General features: G+C 43.6%; 3 protein-coding genes across 3 annotated transcripts; 2 read left to right on the top strand and 1 right to left on the bottom strand.

Annotated features, from left to right (window-relative positions):
• The first annotated feature begins 369 nt into the window (after positions 1-369).
• On the top strand, positions 370-2605 carry LOC116192923 (lectin-domain containing receptor kinase VI.3-like). The gene has a single exon (XM_031521630.1). It carries the CDS (start codon positions 375-377, stop codon positions 2526-2528), a length of 2154 nt encoding a protein of 717 aa, XP_031377490.1. The 5' UTR covers positions 370-374; the 3' UTR covers positions 2529-2605.
• A 762-nt stretch (positions 2606-3367) lies between these two features.
• Positions 3368-5762, top strand: LOC116192924 (lectin-domain containing receptor kinase VI.3-like). Its single transcript, XM_031521631.1, has one exon. The coding sequence runs from the start codon at positions 3448-3450 to the stop codon at positions 5503-5505; it is 2058 nt and encodes a 685-aa protein (XP_031377491.1). The 5' UTR covers positions 3368-3447; the 3' UTR covers positions 5506-5762.
• A 1939-nt stretch (positions 5763-7701) lies between these two features.
• LOC116213985 (importin subunit beta-1) lies at positions 7702-11837 on the bottom strand. Its single transcript, XM_031549178.1, has 3 exons — positions 11529-11837; positions 8468-10874; positions 7702-8376 (listed from the first exon to the last, which is right to left on the bottom strand). The coding sequence occupies exons 2-3, from the start codon at positions 10861-10863 to the stop codon at positions 8178-8180; spliced, it is 2595 nt and encodes an 864-aa protein (XP_031405038.1). The 5' UTR covers positions 10864-10874; positions 11529-11837; the 3' UTR covers positions 7702-8177.
• Positions 11838-12698: the final 861 nt, after the last annotated feature.

The following is a 12698-nucleotide window of genomic DNA, read 5'->3' as shown; positions in this document are numbered from 1 at the left end:
TCAATTGATTGGCTCAAGAGTAAAACTCATCCTATCATAACCAATTTTGGTTGATTCAAGAGATTCGGCATTTGTTCTCCTTAAGCGAGGTCTCAAGTTCAAACTTATGAATAGAGAAAATCTACGTCGTGAGAGTTTTATCTTATAGTTGGCCGACTCATCTCGACTGGATTAGTTAGAGTCTAATTACCAAGATTAAACGAAAAAAAAAACTCTCCCTATCATAAATTTTCTTTGATCACAATACTTGAACTCAAAATATCTTATTTGAGAGAATATGATTATTTGTTATCATTTACGATGGTGCGAATTTAGGAGGCGGTTATTGACCGCGACGACTTCAACTTCTCCAGCCATTATTATGCCGAAGTTTAATGTCACTTCAGTATAACTTCTCTACTTGTCTTCCCTCACAAGATAACTTCTCATTTCATCACTTCCCTTTCGGATTTCAAGCTCTCCTTTTTCCTTTTGCCATGGAGAGAGCTCTAGTTCTACCGGGTGCTCTTCTTCTACTTTGCTTGTTATCGTTGTTCCCTCTTCTTACCGTCTCTGAGGGCCCCAACACCGACTTCATCTTCAATGGCTTCAACAACTCAAATCTTGATCTTGACGGAGCATCCATAATCAAGCCCAGCGGAGTCCTCAAGCTCACCAAGCAGTCGAAGTTTGACATAGGCCATGCCTTCTACCGGGAGCCCTTCCAGATGTTCAATTCTGTTAATCGGAACGTCTCTTCCTTCAGCACATACTTTGTGTTCGCAATCAAGCCCCAGGTTCCAGGCCAGGGTGGGTACGGGCTCGCCTTTGTGATGGCCCCGAATACCAAGTTCCCCGGAGGACAGGCCGAGCACTACCTTGGCCTCTTCAACGCCACCACTGACAAGAAACCCTCGAACCACATGCTCGTGATCGAGTTTGACACGAGGAGCGGGTACAACGATGACCGCGATGAAGAAGGGAACCACGTCGGCATCAACATCAACGGCATGAATTCGACCATGACGATGCCTGCTAGTTATTATGAAGATGACGCAATTAGCAACGACATGAAGTTGGAGAGTGGGGACCTAATCAACGCCTGGGTGGAGTACGATGCAAAGAGCAAACGCCTAAACGTCACGATATCGCCCTTTGAAGTTAAGAAGCCACGCAAGCCTCTCCTATCCGCTGATTACTCTCGCATAGATTTGGATGCTGTGTTCCAGGATAATATGTACATTGGCTTCTCAGCGTCCACGGGAAGCACGAGGAGCTTCCACTACGTGTTAGGGTGGAGTTTCCGGCTTAATGGGTCTGCCCCGTCACTCAATCTCTCTCAACTCCCTCGACCACCGAAAGAGAATGGCGATCCGCCTTCCTATAGGCCGAGGATCATAGCCCTTATAGCATCTCTAAGCGCCATAACAGTATGCCTGTTAGGACTTTTGATCTTTTATATAGCCATAAGAAAGATCAGGATGGGTCGCCAGGGCCTTGAGGACTGGGAGTTGGACTGCCCTCACCGGTTCCAGTACAAGGACCTTCACACGGCAACAAAAGGTTTTAAGGAAAGCGAGAAGATCGGGTCTGGGGGTTTTGGCTCCGTGTATCGAGGGGTCTTGCCCACTAATAGGTGCGAGGTCGCGGTCAAAAAGATCATCGCTCGTAAAGATTCGATACAAGGGATGAGAGAGTTTGTGGCGGAGGTCGAGAGCTTGGGGCGGCTCCGCCACAAGAACCTTGTGAACCTCCAGGGTTGGTGCAAGCACAAGAATGAGCTCCTCCTCGTGTACGACTACATCCCCTACGGGAGCCTCCACTCACTTCTCTTCAATCGCCAAGACGGGTTCGTTTTGAGTTGGAACCAAAGATTCAACATAATGAAGGGAATCGCCTCAGGATTGTTGTACCTCCACGAGGAATGGGAGCAAGTCGTGATCCATCGGGACATGAAGTCGAGCAACGTCCTAATAGATGAAGACATGAATCCCCGACTCGGGGATTTTGGCCTGGCGAGGTTGTATGATCATGGGCAAGATTCGCACACCACAAATGTTGTTGGAACCATAGGTTACATCGCGCCCGAATTGGCCCGCACAGGGAAGGCTTCGGCGAGCTCTGACGTATTTGCTTACGGTGTCATGCTACTCGAGGTGGCCACGGGGAGGCACCCGATTGGATCAGGACCCTTCATATTGGTCGATTGGGTGATGGAGTATCACGAGCTTGGGCGAACTCTCGATGTGGTTGATCAGAAGCTCAACTCGGTCTATATTGTCGAGGAAATGCAGTTAGTGTTGCTGCTCGGCCTTCTGAGTTCTCATCCTAAACCAGAGTCTAGGCCCACGATGAGGCAAGTTGTTCGATATCTGAACCGGGACGATCCACTTCCGCCTCTCAATGACTTAGGCTCCGTGGATTCCCGACGAAACAGTATCAACACGAGGTTCTTGGAATTTTTTTCCTCAGATACGATGACCACTACGTCCAATGTATTATCTTCCATGGGTGCTTTCTCCACTTCTTCTTTAGGTGCTGGTAGATAGTGCAGGAAATTGAGTTCAAAGTTAGGATGACGAGAAAGAGAAACTTTACATTGCATGCCATCTACAGATACTCTGCTCATGATGCGCATTCTTTTGTGATTATGTATTATTTTCTATTCTTCGATTTGCAGTCCCACGCTTTAGTCTAACGAGAATAATTTAATAATAAGCTTTATAAGTCTCCGTCAAAATGGGGAGAAGTAATAATTCAGCTGAAATGGACTATATTATCAAGTGGGCATTACATTATATAAGATTAAACGTCAAGAGATGATTAAGTATGATCATCTAGAAGCTGCAGCTTGAAAATTTTCTGCCTGCCCACACGGCAATCAGTGGTTGGGGGGGGGGGGTATTCCACACTCCTTTCGCATTCGAGCGACGACGACGACAATGTCCCGCCCTCCCGAAGAGAAGTCTTTGACTCTGACCCGACACTCCTTCCCCCCCTCCCATCCCTTAACACAGTTGCCTGGCATCTTCCCCACCGATGACAATTTACTTCAGTTTCTCCTCTTCTTCTTATTATTATTAATTTTCTTTATGAACCATTTTATATTTGGAAGTCCAATGAGTCCCAATTAGTCCATACTCGGGATATATTGACTCACTGAAGAGTAAAATCTCTCTCTATCATAAATTTTTTCATTCTAGAATACTGGAACACAAAATAAAATACCTTATTTGAGAAGAACTTGATAATTTCCCTACAATTTACGATGGTGCGAATTTATGAGGCGGTTATTGACCGGGACGACGTCAACTTCAACAGCCATCAATTGTACCAATTAAAGCTTTAATATCACTTTCAGTGGAAATGAAACCTATAACTTCTCCACTCCTCTTTCCCTCACAAGAGAACCTACCTCTCACTTCTTCCACTTCCCTTTTAGGATTTCAAGCTCTTTAATTGCTTCTCATGGAGAGAGGTCTAGCTCTAGCTCTAGCTCTACCGGGTTCTCTTCTTCTACTTTGCTTGTCACTGTTACTCCCTCTTCTTGCGGTTTCTCAGGACCCTGGCACCGAGTTCACCTTCAATGGCTTCAACACCTCAAATCTTGATCTTGATGGAGCCTCCGTGATCAAGCCCAGCGGCACCCTCAAGCTCACCAACCAGTCGAGTTTTGACATGGGCCACGCCTTCTACCCAAACTCCTTCCAGATGTTCGATTCCGTTCGTCCGAACGTGTCCTCCTTCAGCACGTACTTTGTGTTCGCCATTAAGCCCCGGGTTTCAGGTCAGGGCGGGTATGGGATCGCCTTCACCGTGGCCCCGAAGACCAAGTTCCCCGGGGCCCAGGCCGAGCACTACCTTGGCCTCTTCAACCCCACCACTGACAAGGAAACCTCGAACCACATGCTCGTGATCGAGTTCGACACTGTGAACGGGTACGGCGGAGGCTTGGATAGAGAAGGGAACCATGTGGGGATCAACATCAACGGGATGGATTCGATCGCGACGGAGCCTGCTGCTTATTATATTAATGATACTAACGTGAAGGACGACATGAAGTTGGAGAGCGGAGATCCGATCCAGGCCTGGGTTGAGTATGATGCAAAGAGCAAACTTGTGCACGTCACGATATCGCCCATTGATGTTGAGAAGCCACTCAAGCCTCTCCTATCCGCTACTAGAGACCTAGACGATGTGTTCCTAGAGAATATGTACGTCGGGTTCTCCGCATCCACGGGAAGCACAAGGAGCTTCCATTACGTGTTAGGGTGGAGTTTCCGGTTGAACGGCTCTGCTCCATCTCTTGATCTCGCACGACTCCCTCTACCGCCAAATGACAGTGGTCCGTCTTCTTCCTATAGGCCCCAGATCATAGCCCTAATAGCCTCTCTCTGTGTCATAACGGTATGCCTGTTAGGAATTCTGATCTTTTTTACAATCAAAAGAAAGATCAGGAAGCGGCGCCAGGGCCTTGAGGACTGGGAGTTGGACTGCCCTCACCGGTTCCAGTACAAGGACCTTCACACAGCAACAAAGGGTTTTAAGGAAAGCGAGAAGATCGGGTCTGGGGGTTTTGGCTCCGTGTATCGAGGGGTCTTGCCCGCTAATAGGGGTGAGGTTGCTGTCAAAAAGATCGTCGCTCGTAAAGATTCGATACAAGGGATGAGAGAGTTTGTGGCGGAGGTCGAGAGCTTGGGGCGGCTCCGGCACAAGAACCTTGTGAACCTCCAAGGTTGGTGCAAGCACAAGAATGAGCTCCTCCTCGTGTACGACTACATCCCTTACGGGAGCCTCCACTCACTCCTCTTCAATCGCCAAGACGGGTTCGTTTTGAGTTGGGACCACAGGTTCAACATCCTGAAGGGAATCGCCTCGGGATTGTTGTACCTCCACGAGGAATGGGAGCAAGTCGTGATCCATCGGGACGTGAAGTCGAGCAACGTGCTAATAGATGCAGACATGAATCCCCGACTCGGGGATTTTGGCCTTGCGAGGTTGTATGATCACGGGCAAGATTCACACACCACAAATGTTGTTGGAACCATAGGTTATATCGCGCCCGAGTTGGCCCGCACAGGGAAGGCTTCGGCGAGCTCTGACGTATTTGCTTACGGTGTCATGCTCCTCGAGGTGGTCACCAGAAGGCACCCGATTGGATCAGGACCCTTCATATTGGTCGATTGGGTGATGGAGTGTCACGAGCTCGGGCGAATCCTCGATGTGGTTGATCAAATGCTCAACTCGATCTACGTAGTCGAGGAAATGCAGCTAGTGCTGCTGCTGGGTCTACTGTGTTCTCATCCTAAACCTGAGTCTCGTCCCACGATGAGGCAAGTAGTTCGATATCTGAACCGGGACGATCCACTTCCGCCTCTCAATGACTTAGGCTCCGTGGATTCCCGACGAAACAGTATCAACGCGAGGTTCTTGGAATTTCTTTCCTCAGATACGACGACCACTACGTCCAATGTAATATCTTCCATGGGTGCTTTCTCCACTTCTTCTTTAGGTGCTGGTAGATAGTATAGGAATGGAGTTCAAAGTCAGAATGATGAGAAAGAGAAACTGTACATGTACAGGAATTCTGCTCACACATACATTTATTGCTTCATTTTGATGACACATTTTCACATTTTGATTATCTAGTATCTCTTTTCTACTCTTTAGTGGATCGATTCGACTCGAACTGAATTCGTTAAAGTACATTAATTTCCTAAACATTATTACTAGATTTCTACATGTAAGCCATTTATAGGAAGGAAACTTCTCTTCTTTTTATTTATTCTTATTTTTCCAGTTTCATCTGCATTGTTATAACTTAATCATTGAAAGCAAAGCCATATATTCCACCGAAAAAAAAAAAGCAATGCCATATCAATATCGAAAGAGGATGTAGTGTAGCGAGTGGCAATACACCATTATCCAGTAATCAAGATGTTTCGAGTTCGATAATTAGCGAGATTAGTATCCATTTATTAACTATTAAATTTTATATTTAATTATATTATTATACTATGCTCATGGGTCTCCCTTACAATCGAAAAAACAATATCACTGGTGATTTCCTGGGACTAATTACTAATTAAGCAGCCTACTCTGTAATTGTTTATTACACATCAATATTTCTTAGTTCTCATAATCCATTCCTCAGACACATGTTCATGTTTTAACAGTTTTTAAAGGAACAACCTCAATAATTCAAAATCTGCGTAATTAATATTCCGACGATCCCAGGTGAGGCCATGAATTCAATCATAAATTTAGTAAAAAGAAACACGTAAACGAGAAAAATAATCAGCAACTTGATGGGTGAGAACATCGAACTTTCATCGAAGCATCTTGATCGGGTTTGGAAGTATATGGACCTGCCTAAAAGATATCTTGGAAGAGCTCCATCCCATGTGACCACGGTATGACAAGATTGAAAAATGATTGAAACGGCCAAAAATGAAGAAACGGAAAATGATGTTTCCAATTCGAAAAGTCTTCTTCCTCTATGGCTGCCTCCATGCAGCGGGCGTTACCTCTTTCCAAGTGTTTGGAGAATGGACCCTTGATTAAGTTTATGTGGTAGGACTCCTGATATCGACCCTTGCAATTAAAAGTCGTCGATCGATTGAGACAATGATTTCGAGGGATTAAATTAAAATGGACAATTTGATCAGTTCTCGTAACATGTTTTTAAAAAGTGAACGACAGCTGCGATGAGGCTGAAGTCCATGATCACACATACAGTCGTCGATCATGAGAATGTTCGACAATGTAGCAGAATCAGGCACATCTCCTTTGTAATCGGTCTTGTTTAGCTTGTCAACGTTTCTCGAGTGATCTATTAGTAGGAAAGTTCATGCATGCAAATAAATTAATTTTGAGTAAATCACGTTTTTTAATTAAGTTACACGTATTTTAAGAAAGTAATTGAAATAAATTACTTATATTTGAAGTAAATTAAATTAGTAACTAAAGTAAATCAAATGACTTATCCAATATGTAAGGTTTTTCAAAAGACTAAGATGGTAATTGATAAATTAAGTGTTCAAAAATTAAGCACTTAATTAGTTAAGGGAAAATATGTATAGGAAGAACGAATGAATGAATAAGGATGAGAAAAGTTTTATGAGAGATGAAGAGTATCAATAAATTAAGAATGACTTATTTCATTAAATCAAAATTTCCTACTTAATGACTTAAGTAATTTTTTGCTTGATAATTAAATCGTTTATATCTATATCTCTCCTATTTCTCTCTTTCTTAAATTCATTTTATAACTGTCTTATAACTAACTCTGTAATACTTAAATAATTAAATTGAAATAAACACACCCTAAGAGCTTGTTTCGGAGTGCAGTATAAGATTTATTATCACTTTTTCAAATAACTTTAAGCATATTTAGTGTTTAGTGAGAGTTTTTAAAACCATGATTTCAATCAAAATTACAATTACAAACGTGATTTTCTCAAACAGCTTAATAGACATTTATGAAATCTACTTCGGCTTAATCTGTTTCAAATATTAATAATTATTTTTTATTACTTTCAATAGTTTTAAATTAATTTCTTCAAAATACTTAAACTTATTCTGAAATTGACACCTATTTTTCAGAGATTTTGTTTTAATACTTCTCCATCAGTAACACTCCCAAACCAAGCCCAAATACATCAGAAAATTGGAGAAACTAGCCAGATTAGATATATGGGCATATGATAATAGGGACAGAAGGAACAATCTGCAGGAGCTTTCCCTGCAATTTTTGATTTCAAATCCATCTATAAGCACAAGAACAACATTTGAAATTCCGGAACACCTGAAGATTTAAACAGATTTGCATTGAAGAAGCACTAACCGGTGCCCACCGACCGCAACATAAACAGAATTTCAGACCGAAGAATGACTGGACAAAACCACCGATCAGTGGACATGTTAACTGAAGAAAGTTAAAAAAGGGGTAACCCCCATAACAGACCGCCACCCAACAGAATTTCCCCATCCATTCTAACCCTCACCTAACAATTTGACAAAACAAAATCTCATCGGTCCAGAACTTCTGGAAAACCCGCACAAATAGGGACACATAACAACACTTTGCTTTTTGTTCCGAGTTTCCTAAAAAGAACCTTACGAGAAACCACATGAAGATGTGCATTCAAGAAGAATGAACCTTTAAACCCTAGTGACCCGAAGAGCTTTGCTTCACCTCATGAGACCATGACCCGCCCAATCATTCCTTGGGTCCAAGTTGCCGTCTCCTTGAGTTGCTCATCGTCTGACTGAAGACACTCCCCCAAGAAATCAATGTAGAACACGCAGTCCCTGAACAACAACTTTGTATTTGAGCCTAGGGCATCGGCAAGGTCGCCCATCACGGCAACTGTAGCCTTCGTCACGCTCTCATCCCTATGAAATGTGAAAAATAGATATTATGATTCAGTTAAATTACCAAGGGCAGAGAAGAGAACTTAGGTAGAATGAATGAATGAGCAATTACCTCTGCTTGTCATTGCAGACCAGCTCGATAAACTGCAAGAGATGAGAAGCATAGGGCAACATGAGCTCAGACTTAGTATCCTTGAACCCTTGGAGGATTCCTGAGTATGCTTCGAAAATGCTACGCTTGAGCTGGTACCCATATTCCATCAGCTCCTCATCGCTTGGGTCGATCTGGGCACAAATCTCAGCCGCTTGTTGCATCATGGGCAGCGCATGATGGACATACTTCTCGAATTGCTCCCCTATTGCAAGAGCAATATCTCCAAAGCAAGAGAATATCGCTGGCTTCACAGATTGATGGAGCATGTCGCTCTGGAGATCTTTGAGAAGAAGTTCCATGATACCATCACAGAAGGGCAAGATCTTATCATCCAAAGCTCGGCAAATGTCTCCGACAACCCCCACTGTGATGGAACAGACCTGGTACTCCTCAAAATTCTGCAAACCCATCTGCAGGTACTTGCTGAACTCAGGCATATATTTCAAAAATTCCGCACCAGTAGCATAAGCAAGAGCACCAATTGCGAGCATTGCTTCCTCATGGACAGTAGAGCTATGGCAAGCAAACACACTGAGAAACAGTGCCATGATCTGATCAGCAAACTGAACTACTGCAGGTCTTGTCTCATCGGTACTGCTAAGTTTCTGGATGATGACCTGAAGAACTCCGCAAAGAGATGCTTGCAGATCACCCTGCTTTTCTCTGTCATCGGATTTCATGATCTGGAGCTCCAAGGTCTGCTGCAACTTATTCATGATCACAGGAAGCAGCTGGACTATGATTTGAGATGACTCCGCAAGATTGGAGCACCTGACCACCTCGTTTATGGTCTCATAAGCAGATGACCTCAACTTGGAGTCACTGCTATCCGTGCGATCAGCAGTATTAAGAAGACCAGTGATCATGTCCATCAAGTAAGGTGAGAGAAGAGAACTGCTTTCAGAATCTTCAAACCCCTGGGCGAGGAAATAGATTGCTCCACATACCTTCTCTGCAATGTGGGAAGCATCCCTTATACTCTCCAGCAATACTATGACCACCTTCTGAAGATTCTCAGAAGATATAATATCCAATAACTCAAAAACACGGCTAAGGGTCCATGCAGTCGTGTCCCGAACATGGCTATTTTCATCCTTCATGAGACTAAGGAGAAAATCCAAGCCTGCATTGACCAGAGGAGAGAGCTTCTCAGCAGTGGGGCCTTCAAGAACAGAACCAAATGCATAAGTGGCAGCTTCACGACAATGCCAGTCAGGCTTTTTTATGTTCTCCTCAACAAAGGGCATTACAAGAGGCAGAATGGCATCTCCAACGGTCCTAGCAACAAGACCCAGACAGGTCCCACCTGCCATGGATAAATTCCAGACAGTATCATCCTGGTCTTGATCTTCTTCCTGCTTCAACAGAGTTTCCAGCAACATAGGAACCAAAACTGACAGAGCCTTCTCTATGAAGCATGAATGAGGGGCGCCAGATTCCCCAACCTCAGGAGACTCATAATCCTGAAGTTCTATCTCTTCATCACAAATGGAACTCCAAAACTCAATTGCTTGGAGGGCCACTGCCTCTTCATCTCCCTTCACAGCGTTTGATGTCAGTTCAAAGAGGGTCTGCATATAAGGTTCCAGCAGCTCATAGTATAATGATGCTATGGAAACAAGACATTCAAAAGCTGCTTGCCTGATCTCCGCCTCCTTGGACATGGCAGTTTCACAGACCACTTTCATTATATAGTTGCGCTCCATCTCATTATCAAAGTTTGTCTGAGCAAATGCCAGAGCATTACAAAGTGCCCTTGTTGCTGCAAGTCGAACTTCAGGGCTATGCTCAGCAAGGTTCATACCTTGAACCACCGCAGTGAGAACAGTGTTCACTTCATCTTGCGCCAGATCCTGGTGTGATATCTCCTCGCATACATATCCAAGAGTTTCCAGTGTTGCCTGCTTGAGGGATGCAGGCTGATCTCGCTGTGTCATGTTGTTGAGCAATGCCCCAATTAGTTCAGGCCATTGCTTCTGCGGGATCTCAATGGAAGCAACTTTTGCAATCACTTGTGCAGAAGTATGCCATGCCTCATGAGCAGATGAGCCAAGGGTCCTCAAAAGCAATTCCTTGATTTGAGACTTAACGGAAATCTCGATTCCAACCCACTGTTGAACAAGCAAGTTTTTCCTGGCAGCATCCTTTGCATCTAAGGAATTCTTAAGAATAATACCAGCCAACCGGCGAGATTCAATAGGTTTGTCATTGTTTGCCAGCTCAAAAGACAAGGACAGAAGAAAAGCAGGCAGGTTCTGCTCCTGGAACTGCCTAAGGCTAGCCTCAGCTTCAGTTCTGACTCTTGCATCAAGTGCTTGAGCAGATAGCAGAATCTGAGTGATCTCCATAGCCATTTCTTTGCAACCTAAAATAGAAAATCTCAGTGGATGATTACAGGAAAACAACATAAACAATTAAAAATGCAAAAAAAAAAAGAAAAAAGAAAAAAAAAACTGCGAGATGCACCAGAAGTTCTAAATCATCCATTATACTACAATTACTTTCTACAGGTTATTATAATATGTCAAGTTGCATCATATGCTTCAAGTAAAATTGATTGCATCCAGCTAAAAAGCTAACAGCTCTTCAAGCACACAAACAAAATACAAAACGATGAAAAATTGTCAAGTGCAATAGCAAATAGTTTCATGCATATATCGATTATGCTACTACCGGTTCGATCCCTTCTTACTGAACTTACATTAGCCTCGGATGGGCAACCTCGAGCAGGAGTACGGACCAATTCCAACAAATTGAATAATAATCTAGCTTAAACCCATAGATGTTTAAACCTCCATCCACTTCATCGCTTAAGGCTCCATAAGACAACAAGCAAGCCTCGATTCAAGCATTTCAAAAGGCTTCCCACACTCGACATCCAAAATCAAAACACGACTCCTATTTCAGGCGACACCAAAATGATAAACCCTAGAACGGATTGCCACGCAGCACAACAGGAACATCTACCCGAGAAATCAACGAATCCGCGATATGAACACTGATTGGTGTTGAATCGTACCTCGCAGCCGAACCAGCCGATGGACACTCCAAACCCCGAGCTAGGGTTCCTCTGCGGCGCCCTCCCTCCACTCCACTGAAAGCTCACTCCCGCTGAAACGACCTTGACTTACTGCCTACGCGAGGCAAAGCGCACGCCAGGGAGAGAGGAAGAGAGAGAGATGAAGGGATTGATTGAGAAAGGGATTATTACAGTATACGGAGATTGTGTATGTATAGATCGATTATACGAAATCGCCGCAGGCCGCTGGAAATCGCTCTGCGTGTTTTCGAATGGGAACAAGAAGCGGGAGGAGCAGAAGACGACAACGGGTGGGAGTGTGAAATATAAATGAAGAAACCTGCCTGAGCCCTACGGTCACGCTCTTCTCCCTGCCCGTGGCTGCCCGCGATCGTTGCCCGAAAAACCCTAAAATTTGAAATCTCCCACGTGCGAGACCCCCGTGTGCGCTGTGGAAGGCGCTTCGGTCCACTAATTTCCAGGTTTATTTATTGGGCCATCCTTTTGGTAAGTGGGCTGATGGGCTTCTTATGGCCCATATTATGGGGTAATGGGCCGACGGGCTTCACAATTTCATTCTAACATCCTATATTATAGTTTCGACCATGTGTTTTTGGAAATAAAAAATACATCTGGACTGACTTTTTCCCTGGTGGAACCACGATGCATTTTTTTCATAGTTCGTCACTATATCTAATAAAGAGATATAGATAGTCCTACTATCTAGAATCGAACGGATATCTTACAAGCGGATATATTATTACACTTTTTCGTTTTCAAACCACAATACGTTTTCAGTCTATTAATGAAATACTTCTAATATATTACGGATTCCTGTACTATAGGTAAAATCGCCCATATGAAAAGCGGTTTACTCATTTGCACCCCATCTTATTATAATTTACAATTGCGCTATATTAAAATAGAGATCCCATCGTTATTTTTTTTCGGTAGAGTCTCGTCATTATTTTATCAAAGAAAATAGAAACATCAGTGTAGCTTATTTCACATAGGTCAACGAAATGAAGAAATACTTAATGCTAAGATTTCATGAAATCAAATTCAGCAATACTTCACGTCTTACAAATGCTTGTTCATTGTGAATCTTCCATGTGACCCCAAACCATTTTTTCTTTGAATTTTCTCTCATTCTATACGTTCTACAAATGC

The sequence above is a fragment of the Punica granatum genome, chromosome 1, assembly GCF_007655135.1.
Source record: "Punica granatum isolate Tunisia-2019 chromosome 1, ASM765513v2, whole genome shotgun sequence".
Taxonomy (NCBI): domain Eukaryota; kingdom Viridiplantae; phylum Streptophyta; class Magnoliopsida; order Myrtales; family Lythraceae; genus Punica; species Punica granatum.
This window is presented reverse-complemented; position numbering and strand designations above follow the sequence as displayed.